Source organism: Dreissena polymorpha, chromosome 1, assembly GCF_020536995.1.
Source record: "Dreissena polymorpha isolate Duluth1 chromosome 1, UMN_Dpol_1.0, whole genome shotgun sequence".
In the NCBI taxonomy this organism is placed as follows: domain Eukaryota; kingdom Metazoa; phylum Mollusca; class Bivalvia; order Myida; family Dreissenidae; genus Dreissena; species Dreissena polymorpha.
Genome location: NC_068355.1, coordinates 166510792 through 166528893, shown reverse-complemented (window position 1 = coordinate 166528893; position 18102 = coordinate 166510792). Strand labels below are relative to the sequence as shown.

General features: G+C 34.4%; 1 protein-coding gene across 1 annotated transcript; it reads left to right on the top strand.

Annotated features, from left to right (window-relative positions):
• Positions 1 to 644: 644 nt before the first annotated feature.
• Positions 645 to 14569, top strand: LOC127864256 (plexin-A4-like). Its single transcript, XM_052403938.1, has 13 exons — positions 645 to 687; positions 778 to 990; positions 3772 to 3894; positions 4109 to 4221; positions 5074 to 5188; positions 6578 to 6716; positions 9075 to 9189; positions 9880 to 9979; positions 10311 to 10427; positions 10979 to 11071; positions 11528 to 11621; positions 13304 to 13473; positions 14375 to 14569. Exons 2-13 carry the CDS (start codon positions 874 to 876, stop codon positions 14567 to 14569), a joined length of 1491 nt encoding a protein of 496 aa, XP_052259898.1. The 5' UTR covers positions 645 to 687; positions 778 to 873.
• The last annotated feature ends 3533 nt before the right edge of the window (positions 14570 to 18102 follow it).

Here is an 18102-nt window from a genome sequence, read left to right as displayed (position 1 = left end):
TGATTGAGTGTAGTAGTGGAGACAACGGGCTGTGCAAAGTCAGAGATCTTGAAAGTTTAACTGTTAAACGAAATAGTTCTTATTTAGTGACGGCAGGAAATAAACTAGTGGAGCAAGGTTTGACTGTGTCAACAGAAAAAGATTACCAAGCTCAAGCTCATTTAAATGAAAACAGTACACACATTGCAATTGCTACAACTCCTTCAAGTGGTTTTCAAGTGAACGTGGATAACAAATCTTTATGCATTAGTATGTGGACATTAAACCCCTTTTTCAAGAGTAATGATCTTTATTTACAAAGAGACAATTATATTATCAGATATGTTGCCAGTTTCAGAACAGGACATTACAGCTACTTTTTCACAAATCAGATTCAGCTTCTAAATCAAACAAACATGGTTTCCAAAGTGGTCAAAATCAATCACAGATTTACAAAACCATTCCAATCTTACACAGATTTTGTAATAGAATGTCAAGATAACACTGGAAAATCATACACGATTTTGAAGATGGCCATTCTTATACAAATCGATGGAACGCCTACTGTAGCTGCAACATTCACAACTTCAAGTGATGACGGCAGCATCCTGTGCACCAAACCATTAGCCGATATAAACAAGCAGGCTATCGACTCTTGGACGTTTTGAAAGTTATCTTGAACAGTCAATTAATTGTAGTGTGGATTTGGTAAGCCATCTTATTCTTTTAAATCATGTTGTCGTTTGTTTGATTTACATATGATTTGATGTGATAAAACCATTGAGACTGCATTTTCAGATAGGTCTTGCAGCAGTTTTACTAACAGAAGACATAAACAGTACAAATCCTTTTGAGCAATTATTCTTCTACTCGGTTGATTGGACTGTTCTACAAATGACCTTTCAAGCAAACTCATTCTTCCAAGAAGGATTTATGGTAACCATGCATGACTCTGTGGTGAATGAACAGCATGTCCTGACAGTTGGGACCACATATGGATTGGTGATTCAGGTAAATGATTAGTTTCAACCTATTTAGTTTAGCTCGATTGCATAGAAAGCCATAGGCTTATTTCAAATGCTTAAGTCCATTTCCTGGGACTAGAACCAGTACTTGGTGTCTATTGCGGAGATCTAAAGAACGCTCCCATATTGGGGATCGAACACGTGACCTCTCGGTCGCTAGACGGACACCATATCCACTACGCAACGGCGATCTTGTGATTTATATAAATACACTTAATAGTAACAAATTGGTGCCGATAATAAACCTCAACGCGGTTCATCTTACAATACATAATATACTCGACATGGTCCGAATGTTGTCATTAGCAAAATGAATTATATTGCATGACGTCATCAACATAATTGCATAGGTTGGATCTCAGTGTTTTACTGGACATCTAAAGAATTAATAATGACCTAAATAACGGACTAGTTATTACAATTTGGCCATTTTTGGAGTGCGTTATTATTTGCTTTATATTACAATATTTAAACATCGGAGCTCCAGTTGCCCCACGTTGTGGGTTGATTGTGTGTTTGTTTGTGTATGTTTATATGTTTGTATGGGACATTTCGTGCCCGGCGCAAAACGTTGCTGTGAAAGGTTACCGAAATACATTTGTTTGCATAATGTGTCATCAAGACAACGTGTCGCGTGCATCAACCAAGTCGCTCGCTTACAGGTCAATGCCAATGGGAAGACTTGGTGTTTGTGCATGTTCCCTGTAACAAAAATAACGTTGTTGGTCATGAGGGATTAGAGGGATTAAGCTCAAATAATCAAAATATCTGGACGATGGGTAATAACATGTCTGTAGCCTTAACGTCGTACAGGTTACGACTGCTTGAGGTTTGTGTAGTCTTTAGATGTTATATAAGTAGGCAGTATGGTGCATGCGTACAGGTGAATGTAGCATAGGTGAAATGGGCTTCATGAGAAGCAACAGTAAGAAAGGACCAGTACACACATGCTGTAATAATAGATTACACTTTGGATTGAAAAACCACATTCGTTTCTGTGTACAGTGCCTTTCGGACATATTTCTAGGTAAACTTACATGTTCTGAATCATCATTAGTAACACTTTTAACAAATTATTTTCTCTGAAAGAACATGGTTTACTTGTTTTTTTATTTGTATGTTATATTATAAAGTATTCCTTTACAGCTTTCTTTGTAAAAAGTATGCACGTTGTAAAAACTACCCACACCCTGTTAGGTCACAAGTTCGATACCCAATTATAAAGCATAGTTACTTAAAAAGAAGTGTTCCTTTAAAATTACAAGTAGAAGACCACATACTGTACTGTTTAGTATATAATTGAGTATAATGGTCTTCTACCCAGTTGTTTTTTTAAACCATGCCCATGTGGTCAACAGTGGGAAACCAATGGTTAATTTGTTTCAATTTACTAAATATTACGACATTTAAAATGGAGGTATTCTTCGTCACTATTATGACAAGCATTAGTTAATGTATAAAATTGAATACACCTTATATATTATACTAATATGGTTACAACCCCACGAATTTTTATATGATTACCACCACATTGTCAGTATAACTATTTTCAGTTGCTTGTAAGTTTGTTTAAAGTGTCGTGTCAGCCTATTTTTTTCCCTTGGCAGACCTGACTACTTGTAATTAAAACAAAACCAACGTATTGTCCGCTTTATACCAGTATGTGGCCTATTTGATTTAAAACATTTCTAATAGACTAGACAACAAGTTAAATATATTTTGGAAATAAACTGACTACATATAGCATACTGTTAATGAAACCATGTAAAATTTAAGAATGGGCTTGTTTAAATATAATCTTGTTCAGAATTGACCGAGTTTGAAAATGGTTGCAACAATGTCACAGTTTTCCTTATAGGTCAATAGTTACGCCTGGTAAAAACATTATTTGTCATATTTTATCATCAATAAAATTGTGCGTTGATTAAGTCTCGACCCAGATCCAAGATGGTCCTGGTCGTCGAAAAACATCGTCAACATGCGGCATTATTGTTTTCTTAATATTATTTTTGTGAAATCTTGTAAATCCTCTTAAGGTAACATTTTACCACATGATCATGACAATTAAAAAAACCCATTTGGTTTATTGTATCTTGGCCTATCTAGTAAAATGGTTTTTACGTTTTGAAAATCTTGACCGCAAATTATATTACTCGGAATCAACTGTAAAGTGATCATTTTTAGTAGAATCGAATCAGATTCAACAAAACAAACAATTAAATACCAAGATGTAATATATTTAAAACACAAAATGCAACACATACTGCAAAAAACATTTTTACAAATATTAAGCGCGCGTGCTCATGACGTCATTATTAACACGTCAAACGACAAAAGTCATATTCTTTCCCGCTAAAACTGCAGCTTTTTAGCGATTTTTTCATTATTTCTTTAAAATCGGGGACGTAGAAGTATGATAAACAGAAAAACAGGTCATGATATGATATGATAAACAGCCTAATATATCAGGCTCGGCACGAGTAAAATAACGGCTCGGCAAGACTCGCCGTTATATTATTCTAAGCCATGCCTGATGTATTACAAAAAGATCAGACAGTAACCTGTTATTCCCTATATATCAGATTATCGTGAGACATTACCACCTCGTTTTTCTATTTACCACTTTAAGACGAATATGCAGTATTAAGTTAGTTTAGTAAATATGATTGAATGTAGCGATCATACGATTTTGGCAACAGACATAAGTTACTTAGCTTACATGACACGCAGTTATCTTACGTTTTCGAATTTTTTTTATATATTTCAGTTTGTCCATTTAGACGGCAAGTACAGGCGTTACAACACATTCAAAATTGCGGATTCACCAATTTTGGGCTTATACCAGCACAATGACAGTGATCACACAATGTTGGTAATGACTAAAAACGAGGTTGGTTTTCTGTTCTTTCTATTTTACTCATTTTTGCTGTTTGTATTGGCTTATTAGCTGAACATCTATTCACTGAAGATCCCACAAGTTATTGAAGCTTTTTCTCTCTGCTTGCTAAATCGTCTTTGCAAATCACCCTTTTTGTTTGATTTGTATGTTGTGTTACTATTCAAAAATACTCCCCAGAGACAAATTTTTAACTATATGGTTCCAGCCGTACAAATATGCCAGCACACGTTGTCTCGAATACCCTGGCAATCACTGTGTGAAGTCTGGTGTGATGGAAGGTAGAAATCCCCATTGTGGATGGTGCATTTACGAACAACGGTACTTTAGCAATTAGTGCTTATACAAATCGGACAGCACGCAGCAGTTTACTTAGACTGAAATCTAAATGGGTATCAAATAATACAACAAAATTGACGATTGATTGAACATTTTAGGAACAAGGAATAATGAATATTCAATAAAATTATCATGGAAAAATTGAGGTTAAACATTGCAAGAATTTTGTTTAATTTAATACAACAATAACATACATAACATGCATCTTCGTCGGGATCAAATTCAAAATTCAAAATGTATAGCTTAAAAATAAAGTTATTAAAAAATCCATTCCAGCGGAACAATTAGGGTCCGAAACATGTGTGAAGTACACATTTTGAATGTTGACGTAGAACTTGGACCAAGGGACCGTATTCTTGATCGCGAGACTTTGGCCCATCATGCTTATTACTTATGAAATGCAAGGATTTCTGATTCATTAATGTACATTTACAATGATGATTGTTTATTTATATCTTTTCGAATTTCGTTGTTTTATATTTGGCTTCTAATATTGAGTGCTTTTATTGTATTTAAAATTGAAATGCGGTGGAATAAGGTAAACAAATTTCACTTGTGATTTTGTGATCACTGTGCTAAGCGCGGTTTGTGTTTGCCATTCAACAGGTTTAACCGTTCCGCATTTATTATTTAAATGTTGTTATACAAGCTTCAATATCCTTTATGTTGAATGCCGCGTTTTGGTGAATGACATAAACTAGACAGCCACTTGTTTAACTTGAAAATGAAAATCAAGAAGGTACACCATTACAATCTTTCTGGATGGGTTTCACTTACTCTTCTTGCATTGCATTATTCCCACTTTTTTGTTATTGTATACATTGGTGATTTCAGTGCATCCCGGAAGTCTGAATGTTCCTGTAAAACCACCGTATGCTGGCTCTCCTCCCTGACCTCCTGTATTACATTGGATTCAGAACCAAGAGGGGCACAGGCTAGCACAGGAACGGTACACAATTAAATGTTTTCTTCTTTTTCAATCTGCATTGTATGGTAATTTTAAACATGCCACGTGTTTATTATTTAAATGCAGAAGCGTAATTGATCAAACAAAATTGCAAATATGCCATAAAGTTTCAATTTTGTTCACATTTATTATTGTTATGATATAATAATTTATGTTGATTAATGAATACGATATCTATTAAATTTCAAGTTGTATCTTCATTCCTATCAAAGTAGGTTGGTGTGTGTTATAAAATTGTATTATCATATGTTAATACGTTTTACAGAAATGTTCCAGGCCTATGCATTGGTTATTATTTTGATATGATATTGATTTGTTAACAACAAGATGGAAACATGTAGGGGACCTTTAATTATTTTTATTATGCCATACCGAACTTGATCAAAATATGTTCTTTGAAACATATAATCATACATATTGTATTCACAGAAATGCCCTACGAGAATCATCTAACAGATTTGTATTGGTATTGTGATTCATATCAAACATGCCCGGAAAAGATCTGGGTAGTTATTCCTTAATGACGTTATTGAAACATTCAAACATTTCCTGTCAGAAACCGATATTCTGACTTTTTCTACTTTCACAGAAACGTTTCTGGTTGACCGTTTTCCAAATTGATTAATATGATTAAAGGGACCGTCTAACAGATTTTGGGAGGTATTGAAGCTTGTCATTAAATGCTTAAAATGCTTTATATTAATAAATTTAAACATTTGAACTAAAAATCTCCAGTAAAAAAACAAGAATACAATTTAAAAAAAGGAAAAAAATAACCATCAACAGGGTTCGAACCACTGACCCCTGGATTCCTGGAATCCTGGAGTAAAATGCATCCCGCATAGACCACTCGACCATCCACGCTTATGTTGAAAGCGGATGTATTTTTTAGCTATATAAGCAATCCTCGTAGTTTCCCAAAATATCGTTTCGCGTCGATACGACGCTTTATCTGTTGGACGGCCCCTTTAAGACTGCAAGAATTCGAGGCAATAATTCCCATTTAGCCTAAATTATAACTGTGCGGGCTACTAACACAGTTTATGTTATCTTGATTTTGTATATGGGAATAAACATATTCCTTCAATATGTCTGTCTTGTTTATCTGTAACTTCTACAATATACTTGCGTTAAAGCTTTTTAAGATGGGTATTTAGTTACTTGACAATGGCAGTTTGTGTTGAACTTACATTAGCGTTCCTTCTCATCAGTCTGCTGGTGTCCTAGAAGTGATCTATAAATTTTTGAATGTTCTAGATAAAAATAATGAAATATTTTCATATTACAATTCGTGTCCTTTTGAGCTTGTGGGTTTGACATTGAAAGTATGTAAAGCAGGTCACTTTTAGTAAGAACATTTTCTTATTTCAGGTTGACATTCAACTGACAACTTCACTTAGTCTTCCTGATGGTCCATTGTATCAATACCTCTGTCGATGGCAAAGTGGAGCAGTCAAGAATGCAACTAGAGTTAGATCAAAATTCACATGCAGGATGGACAATACAAATAGTAAGAAACTATTGATATAATTTTTGCAACGAATTATCTATTCATGCATATTTGTGTAACTCATTAGCGTGTAAATAATGGGAAACAACTTCAAACGAATCTGTGGAATGCCAATAAGCAGTTGTTTCCCTGTGAATACATATATATATATATATACGTTTTGGAATATTCGTGGACTTCGTGATCAAATAACTATACTTTTAAGGGACCTTTCCACGTTTTGGTAATTTGACAAAATTAAAAAAAGTTTCATTTTCGCAAATGTTCGTTGTAGTTATGATATTTGTGAGTTAGAAATAATACTGAACATTTTCCATGCTCTAAAATATACATTTTATGCATCGTTTGACGATTTAAAAACCTGAAAAGTATAAAGCGTTCCAACGCGAAACGATTGAATAATTTTGAGAGTTCTGTTGTTGTCGTTATATTTTGTGACACTACGAGGATCGCTTATATAATGTTGAGTTTTTTTCTTTCTTTCTTTTATTTTATTCTTGTTTTTACTAGAGTTATGTAGTTCCAAATTTATAGTTATCAATATAAAGCATTTAATGACAAACTTCAATACATGTTTCTGTTTAAATGTCTCTTTAAAAGGGGGTGGGGGAGCATTGCAATTATTACAGAATAAAAACGTATAACTGTGCAAAAATAATATATATATTAAAGCCTTTGAAAAAAGAACATCGGCGTTTTGCTGAGATTATCCTTCAATTCACAAGAATCTGAAAAAGACTCGTTTTTTTAAATACGAAAAATGAATGCTTAACATTATTAGAGATTATTCCGTTGCTATTGTGCCTGTTTAAATACATTTTCAAGCGAAAGAAGAGCCCATGGTTCTGCCTACTCACTCCTCCCTCAATCGTCCTAGATGAATACTCACGTTATTCATCATCATGTCGACCTCACTTTCTTTTCACTGCTTCCTCATTCTCTCCTCATGCTTTCCTTACTGTCCCCAATCTTCTTTCTCTCTGTCTGCCCATTTATCCTTATTTTCTTACATTCCATTTGTTTGTCCTTCTCAATTATTCATACTTCCCATTCAAGATTACCAATGTCCTCCTCACTTCCTCCATACATCCTCCCAATCTCCTTCACATCCATTTTCACTCTCTCCAACATGCTTTAAAAAAAGATTTACACCACCACCTTCCTAACCTCCCTGTGTTTTCTTCTCAAAAGAGACTGCACTGCGTCATTTGATTGGAAACGTGTCCAGGCTTGAATAGTCAGACTGTTGTAATAGTAAAACTGGGTTTCATAGTAACGCAGAACACTTGTGTTACCCAGTATTGTGCTGCTGTATTATCCAACGGTGTTTGTGAATATGTACTAAAACAGTTGATGAAATTCATATGTAATAAATGTATTCCCTCCTTTTTGTGTTTACACGTGCTAAAATGGTATACGTTATTTTGATTTAAACCACAACATTATGCTAATGAACTTTTTAAAACCGTCATTATTTTTTTTTCCGAAGTTTTTTTCCCTACCTCCCCCCTCTCCGATATTTTTGCATTTCCCTCACTTTTTGTCACTGAACGGCCCTTTATCACGGGCGCCACCTCTTCTTTGCGATGCATTAATAAATGAGCCAATGCTTCTTTCGAGGTGGCGCTAAGGGCCGGATATTTGAAATTTTACGGTTAATTTTTCAGGGTGAATAGGTTTTATATTGTTTTTTTTTTCAACATATTTTGCATTATTTTAAAAAATCGGGCAGTTTAGTGCACTGGTAAGGGGTTGACCCTCAATGTTTATAACAATATATATTGCCCAGACCCACTACCATACACACACATTTACCTGTTTTAGTGTTTAACGTACACCTATTTAGCTGCAGAGAAAATCAGTAAAATGTAAAAAAGCCTATCAAACACATTTTGTTTTTAAAACGCGATCGTATATACCATTTGTACATATTAATTCTGCCTTTTCCTAATTTATTTATACGTTTACATGTATATTAGGTACAACAGTGATCCAAAATATATGTATTGCTCAAGGAAAATAACTGTGCATTATAATTCAACCGAATCGTTTGAAGTGGTTTTCCATTATTTATAGACTTATTAGTTAAATTAACGTAATTATTCATTTTGACAGTCGTTTAATTGGATTGGGGGGGGGGAGAGAAACATCACTTGAACCGGAATGAGAAAAGCCCTACTGGAAATTTGCATACCTAGATGGAGCATAACATCTGCGGATAGGCCACAAAACAGGTGGAGCTGATCATCTCCGAGATGTGTTTACTCCATCCGACCATCATAATATACTGCTCTAAAAATTTAAATACATGGCTATAATTGTTTTGTGTTGTTGTGTGTTAAACTTATTTTGTTTTAGTTTCAAACAACATCCAGTTAACACTAGAGCTTGGAGTCAAAGTGATTAATACAGACAGCTTTGTTCTTCTGACTGAAGCTCCATTTCTCCTTTATTCATGTTCCAACTTTGAGAAGTAAGTTTAAGTGTATTTATTGGTTACTTTTAACGTAAGCATATGCTTTTTTGTGTTTGTTCAGCATTTATACGTGGCTAATATGGCTAAATTGATCGTTGTCGGCTCAGATAACTTCGACACTTACGAATCGTTGTTGTTTCCATTGGTTGTTATCGGCTCAGGATCTTCTTAAAAGTACCCAGGGTACACTTAAGTATAATACAATATACCCCGTTGTTCAATTATTGGTATGTAATTTAAATTGCATCATTTTAACATCTAATGCAAAAAGAAAGTGTCAATTAATTACCCAAAATTAATTAAGCACATATAGTTGGTGTAGATTATCCGTTTAAATCGGTTACAATGGTTCAAAACATATTTGATTAATGAACGGCAGTGATATAACGGAACAATATATAATCTAGGGTGAATAATGTGAAAAACACGATTGTACACTCCTGTTTTCTATTCCAAACAAGGTTACATTGAATGCATTTCATTGTTTTGTTTTTTCCAAATATATTGTTCTGTGCAATGTCGGTTTATTGGTATCAAATTAGTATCATTACACAAATAGTAGCTTTAGTTGCTATTAATGTACTTAAGACAGTAGTTTATCTCTTTAAAGTTGATGTATGATGCCTCACAAAAAACTGTTTACTGATAAAAAGTTTATTCATAAGAATTGTGTGATACTGTTTGCAGGTGTGGGGAGTGTACACTCACTGTGGGTGCGAATTGTACCTGGTGTCCAGTGAAAGGGCTGTGCCGACAAACGAGTGCATCTTGTTCGCATGCTGTCACGGTCTGTTGAATTGCTCTGTATTAAGAACACATTTTGAGCCCATGTTATATGATACTTATTTAAACTAAAATGTACATTTCATTTTCTGAAGAATGCCCAGTAACATTAGTCGGCATATTTTATTAAAATCGGTTGCTATGTTCAATATAGTTGGCGTTTAATATATATGTAGGATTTTGGTGAACAACAGAGATGAAACGCACTTTTTATGCCACAATAGTTCGAATATTAGTTCCAATACACAATAAACGGTTTTCTATCTACAACATGCTCTGTAATATGATTTGGAACAAAACAGCCAATCACTTCATTTATCAGCTCTGAATTCCAGTCAAGCAATCGCACGTGCCCTCAACTTGCGAACCATTATGACCAGTTATACCTACCGAGTGGAATCAATCGTTCACTAACGATCAACGTTACCAACGATGTATTAACACAATATAATGTATGTATTCTATTCATTGTTTTCTATAAATTTCAGCTAAAGAAAACGATGGGCTCCATAATGAACTTAGTTTGAAAACTATAAGAAGAAATTATTATTTAAGATGAACATGGTTTATATTGTTAATTTAGAAATGGCGATAAAAAAATCAGCTTTGGAAAGCTCGTCTGAAAAACTTATCTATTTCTGCAGTACGAACAGAGCTGCATCCTCTAAGTACCAATGATAGTTTCATTCCTTTAATCACAGAAAGTACTGAATGTTATTTTTTAAGGACTTTAAAGGTTGGATTTTTACCTCCGGATTAGTGTTTTGATATTAAGCGTTTTAAGACCTCCCAGTGTAGTCTTGTCCATGATTCCAGAACAAACGATGAATTGGATATATATTTCGAAAGATCATTAGAACAATCATGAGCAGATATAAAACTAGCAGCATCAGCATCACAATTTTAATGCCATCGGCATTGAAACAACAATATTATTTTAATAATGTATATTATGAAATTACAAGTCTTCTTTACGATATTAATTGTACTAACTGATTTGCAGAATATAGCATTTAGACTGGTAACTGATGCCGTGGGACTCAATTCGTCTTGTACTGCAACCTCCTCTCGATTGACATGCCTTGTGAATGTATCAGTGGGTATGCTTTCTTGGAAATGGCCATAATAGGCTAAAACATTTGGGTACGGCTGTATTATCTGACACGACAAGATATGGTATTGAACTGTAATTTATAGGGGGGGGGGATGAATCGCAATTGCAGTAACAATCATTAAAACCAAAAGGGTGACAATAATCAATTGTATTTGTCTGGTACTTGTTTTTATGCTACCATAGATGCAAACAGTTTTTATATCAATAATTTGGAATGAACATTTGATATGTATTCACATAGAGAACTATTCTTCGGTAATTTGCTATATATATTCATCAAAATTGGTCTTAAACTAATGTTGGAATAGTAATGTAGTTCACTATTTCATAGCAGTTTTATCAGCTTGAATGCTACCTTCCTCATTTATCTTATTGTATTCGTATTATGCATTCGCTGGGTAAACATAGTGTTAGTTATTTGTTGAACATTTGCTGCAGGTAAATCACAGTAAAGCCAAGAATATGATTTCCGTGCAGTATTCTAGTAGCGCCAATGGTTGGACGTACCTCGACGACAATCACAACAATAAAGGTGATATATTTTAACTTTTCAATGGGCAAGTAGCGTGAACGATATTTTGGTGAATATCGTTTTTCCTACCCAAGCAAACCAAATTCCATTAAATAATACAATTCTCACGGACGAACAAATCAGAGAAAAAACTCCATATTCGGATAGTATACATGTCTTAGATTGTTTGTCTCTATAGTTCTATTAAAATATAGCAACCAATTCATGTATACATGTGCATGTATAGAGACCACTAAATGCTTGGTATTAGAATTAGGCTCGGTATTCGCTAACGTTTGAATACCGATAGTTTGTCCAGAGACTGATATTTTTTTCTTTTCTAATTTCACAATTAGTTCTTGAGATGCATTGCAATACAAAATCAAAGCTCCTTTTCTCTTCTGGCTGAACTCTGCATTTTAAGCAGATAAGAAAACGTAACTCTGTATAGTATATGTACAGTACAAGATGTAGGAGAGAGTTATCTCTATGAAAATGATAATGCATGACTGTAAATAGTCTAGAATACCCAATACAAAGCTGATTTCAAGTCCCTCGCTTGACATTCGCGAAACATAAGACCGTCCTTCGTTGACGGTAAGAATACCCAGATCCGACCAGGTTGTCGGTTGTAGCGTGAAAGTCGCTAACGTTCCAACACATGGGTGGGTAATCATCCTTAGCTCAATATTCACATTATTTCGAATTCCAAGCAAACAGCTAGGTATTCAACCATGGTTCACCAACGCCAACTACCAAATATCCGGCTTGAAATTAGTCCCTGCCTCGGTACTCGCTAAGTTCAAATACCCAATACCAAGCTGGATCTTCCTCTCGAACTCGATATTCGCTAATATTCCAGCACCCAATACCCAGCTTGGAATTCGTCTTTGGTTCGATATTCCCTGAAGTTCAGATATCCTACTCCTAGCTGGTAATTCATCCCTTGTTCGATATTCGCTAACGTTCTAGTACACATAATCGAGTTATTGTATGGCAAGCGGTTCGACGCATAATCTCAAGAAACTAGGTTTCTCTTGAGAACCTAGGTTCTCGCTTGAAGATTGCACATGGCTTCAAGAACCCAAGTTTTCAAATGAGAACCTAGGTTTTCATGAGAACCTAGGTTCTCCTTTGAAAACCTAGTCTCTCATGAGAAACCTAGTTTCTTGGTTTATGCGTCGAACCGCTTGCCATATAATTGGATTGATATACGCAATAATTATGAATGCCATTTCCTAGCTGCCTTGATAGATTCTACAACAACTTGCAACACATATTCTCCTAGTCGACAAAGAAATAAGTAGGTACCGTCAAGGTCAAAGTCGACCACTGAGGGAAACGGTCAAACACAAGCACAAATTAGGCTTGTCTGATCTCTGAACACACACTGATGAATTAAAACAAAATGACAACATTGTTACCTTAATGACACGGTTTGTAAGCAAAATAACAACTTTGTACTTTCAAAATTATTTATGGGAGTCCAATTTCAAAGTAAAAAACGGACTATGGAGGCTAAACATATATGCGATGCGGTATTAGGGCACGTTTTTATCACAGTCATTAGCGTTATTGTTTGATAAAAAAAGTTGCTCTTTCTTTCCTTTCTTCGATAAAGAAATCATCAAATGATGAATCTTAATTATACCGAGTTCGATTGCAATAATAAGGATTGCTATGTTTTATTATACATTTGCCAGTCACAATCTACAACTGTACCAAGTTGGCCGAGGAAGGTTGTAACTACTGTAAGGCACTTAACAGCTCTATATACAAATGTGCTTGGGACAGTTCAGCACATATCTGCAAGTACAATGACAACCGTGGGGCAAGAGAGAATGCTATATGCCCGCCTCCATTAATTAATGAGGTAGTTATGTGTCATTATAATTTTTTTATTATAGCGAACGCGCTATGTTTATACAGACATCTCTGAGTCCGATTTGTTGAAGGATTGAGTACGTGGCGTTTTTGGCGAAAACATCGGATGATTATGAAAAATCATCTACTAACAAGTGTAATGTTATAAATGTAATTATTGATAGGGTTTAATGGAGATTTTGGAAAGGCTTTGATAATTTATATTAGAAAGCAATACTGAAATCAGATTAAATGGCAGTGGTAAGAACATGTAATTAATTTTATCTCAAATGTCCGTTGTTTGATTCAAAGCGAAGGGACTCTTAAAGGGACTTTTTTCACAGATTTGGGCATGTATTAAAGTTTATCATGAAATGCTTTACATTGAAAAATGTAAACATGGAAACTAATGAGCTCAAGTAAAAGGCAAGAATAAAATTAAAGTAACAAAAACGTAATCCTCAACATGGCTCGAGCCAATGACCCACGGAGTGAAAGTCTAGAGCTTAAATCACTCGAACATCAATGCTTAAGCAAGATATGGTGTATTTGATAATTTAATTAAGCAATTCGAGTAGTGGCAGAAAATATAACGATAACAATATTACTCCAAATTATTCAATCGTTTTTCGTTTATAACTCTTTTAAATGTTGAGGATTTTTGAATCGTCCAAAGATGCATATTTAATAGATATTTTAGAAAATGATAAATAATCAGTTTTACTATTTCTTCGCAAAGATTATAACTACAATGAAAATTTGCGAATCTGAAACATTTTTTTACAAAATTTATAATTTACCAAAATGTGAAAAAGGTCCCTTAATTTATTAAAATAATTTTATTAGAGTGCATGTTATATAAAACTACGTTATTCGTTGAATGTATAGATTACTGTGCTCATGTTTTGCAGATTTCTCCTAAAGATGGTCCATATAGTGGTTCCATAATAACGACAATAATGGGCAGAGAGTTTGGGGTTATTGAATTTAAAGATATTGATCAAACAAGAATAGTTGTGTCTGGAAAATCATGCTCACCCATGCAAGATATAAGCTTCGTGCCACCTGATAAACATGATTTTGAACTGCGTGTACGAACTGGGTAAGTATAATAACTATCTTAACCATAAAATTATATGTTGTATATGGTAAGTGTCAGGTTGTAAACAAATCTCATAAACGACGACTTAATAGTCATCTTTTAAAATAATGAAATGCCATTTGCTTTTTTGATAAAAGTCACTTTTTGTTAATATTTGCTTTAACTATTAGGTCTTTGTCAGAATGTCATATTTAAATAAGCAAGCAACGAATTCACAAGTGTCATCAAATTTTGAGAAAAACAAGTAAACTTATTATTTTAAGTAAATCAACTTGACATAAGTCTTTGTACACCCCTTCATCACTATTCGACTAAACGCTATGAAAGCAATTTCGAAATGATTGAACATTTTGAGGCATGTTAAGAATGAATGCCATTCGTCTTCTTTTGATGGATTTAACGACAAAGCCAAACAATAAATCATAAAGCGCGCATGCACTATAGAAATTATATTTTGTTCTGAGATGCACTTCTGTTTTGAATAAGCATTTCCGGAATATATTGCAACGATTTGTTCACATATTAAAAAGCATACATATAAACGAAAAAACGAAGTGTTAGAACAAAAAAATAAATAATTTCTACAATGCATGCGCGCTATGTAATTTATTGTTTGGCTTTGCCGTTGCATCCATACTTCGCTGTTTTGTACGGAATACCGTAAGTTCCATCGTAGTTACACATTATCATCCAGAGGGCGACAATGCGATAGTGCGATAGTACGATGGCGACAATACGATATTATGATGGCGATAATGAGATAGTACGATGGCGACCATGCGATAATACGATGACGACAGTGCGACAATACGATGGCGACAGTGCGATAGTACGATGGCGACAATGCGATAATGCGATAATACGATGACGACAGTTCGACAATACGATGGCGACAGTGCGATAGTACGATGGCGACAATGCGATAATACGATGACGATAGTGCGACAATACGATGGCGACAGTGCGATAATACGATGTCAAAATGCGATAATACGATGACGACAGTACGATAACGCGATAGTACGATGGCGACAATGCGATGATACTATGGCGACAGTGTGATATGACTATCGAATTGTCGCCATCGTTCTATCGCGTTGTCGCATTGTCGCCATCGTACGATTGTATTGTCGCCATCGTACTATCGCGTTGTCGCCATGGTACTATCGCATTGTCGCCATCGAACTATCGCATTGTCACCATAGTACTATCGTACTAAAGCATTTTATTATGCCACGACAGCGCATTTACGTTGGAGACGCTGACATGATATTTTAAAGTGTTATCGGATACCCATCCGATAACAGTTTTAAGCTCCGCCCATCAATATCCGTTTTAAAACTCCGCCAATATTTGGTTTACTCAATGAACTCTTTTAGCGTTCCATGTTTTAGCCCCGCCCATTCTGAGAACTACTTTTTTGTAGGCGTGGTATGTCGCTTCTTTGATTTAAATGGAAACAAACAGCGATTCATATTTTATTCAGAAGTTAGAACATTAATAAACAATAAGTTGTTGTTTTTTTAACAAAACTAACACTTTATTAAGTATATATCTATAGGGAAATATAAATTAATTGAGCATTAATCAATGGAAAAAAAATAAACAAATACAAAGGTGCACCGCTACCATTCATTGGCTGCAGATGAACACAATTTAAAACAGTAATGATAAACATTTAAAACGTAACACAAATATACTTAACACGTTTTAAATAAAATATGACAGATTTGATCAGTTAAAGAAGAATTTATGGCAAATATTCACTAAACATCTCGTCTAAGATTATATAAAAAAAATTAACTAATTCTTTACAAATGCTTTCCTTTTTTGTGTCATTCATATAAAAAGCAAGGCAAACAGGTGAATAGCATACACAATGAATTAACATTGACAAAGTAAAATAATTAATACTTGATTGAGCTGCTTTGCTAATGCCTGCCATGCCTAATAATACATGACAATTTCCATTTTTAAGTGTCTGAAATCAAACTTTCACAAAAAATGATTCTATCTCCACAACCAAACAGGAAATTTGTGTGGTCAACCTGAAAATAAAATAAAGATTCCTTTAGAAAAAAAAACATCATCAAACATTCATTGCATAACTGCTTTAACCCTTTCAGTGCTGGAACCGAATTTTGAAGGCCTTTGCAAACAGTTTGGATCAAGATGAGACGCCACAAAACGTGGCGTCTCATCTGGATCCAACCTGTTTGCTATTCTGATAGTAATCTTTGAAAAAAAATGAAGAAAATGCTTATTTTACAAATTCAGCAGACAACATTTTAGCAGACGACAAATTTCCCAGCATGCAAAGGGTTAAAAATAAAAATCCAGATATATAATTTGTATTAAAATTGAAACTTTATAAATATAGTGACATATAGATTTATAACATGTTTTTGTCTTTCCGACAAATTAATTAGATGGGTTGATGTGAAGCTGTGCCGGGATGCAGTTGGGGGGGGGGGGATATCTCGAGTTGGTTGAGAGGCAGAGAAAGACTCGGACAAGTGCAACTGACGAGGGTAGAACTGTGCCGCCAAGAATTTTGGTAGATATCATCACCCATGGAATGTGTGGTCGCAACTTTCTGCCATTAAAAGAAAAACATTTCATATTATAATAAAATAAAACAAATCCAACAGGAGATAACATTTCAAAATAGAGTGTTTTAATAACATTTTTATGGCACAACTTGAACAAATTACAACTTTAATAGACACAATACTATTAATACAAAATGATATAAAAATAATTAAAAATTTCTTTTAACTTAAAATATTTTTATTATGGACTCGGGGCTTTTTTTGCTTATTAAGAGAATAGGTGTTTGTTTTCCTAATTTGAGAAATTTGCGACTCAAATTTTCACTATTTAAAGAAGTTCGGGACTCAAATTTTCACAATTTAAAAAAAGTTTGCAACTCATTTTTTCACAATGTTGATCTGTGGGCGACACAATTTTGAACAGTTTTCGACACATGTTTTCAAAAAAGTTGCACAGCGGGCAACTCATTTGTTCACAGTTTTCAACAGTGAATTTTTTTATGAACAGTGCGTGACTCAATTTGTTCACAATTTTGAACAGTGTGCAACTCATTTTTTAAAATTGTGAACAGTGCGCGACTCATTTTTCCACCATGTTGAATAAACAGTTCGCGACTCCTTTTTTTTCCAAATTTTGAACAGTGCGCGACTCATTTTTACAAATATTGAACAATGCGCAACTCATGTGTTTTCACAATTTGAAGAGTTTGTGACTTATTTTTTTGTTATTTTGAATGAACAGTGCCCCACAAAATTGTCCCCCATTTTTGAACAGTGCGCAAATGATTGTTCCAAATTTTGTACAGCGCGTGACATGATTTTTTCACAATTTAGAACAGTGCGCAACTCATTTTTCCACAATTTTGAATGAACAGTGCATGACTTATTTTTTTGCAAAAATTTGAACAGTGAGCAACTCATTTTACAAATTTTGTACAGCGCGTGACTCATTTTTTCAAAATTTTATTTATGAAAAGTGTGCGAC

What these genes read in the sequence shown, in the direction of transcription:
- LOC127864256 (XM_052403938.1), top strand. Translation starts at nt 874, where the DNA reads ATGACCTTTCAAGCAAACTCATTCTTCCAAGAAGGATTTATGGTAACC. An exon ending in TGGTGCATTTACGAACAACG is followed by an intron (nt 4,222 to 5,073) that starts GTACTTTAGCAA and finishes TGGTGATTTCAG; the next exon opens with TGCATCCCGGAAGTCTGAAT. An exon ending in CATGCCTTGTGAATGTATCA is followed by an intron (nt 11,072 to 11,527) that starts GTGGGTATGCTT and finishes CATTTGCTGCAG; the next exon opens with GTAAATCACAGTAAAGCCAA.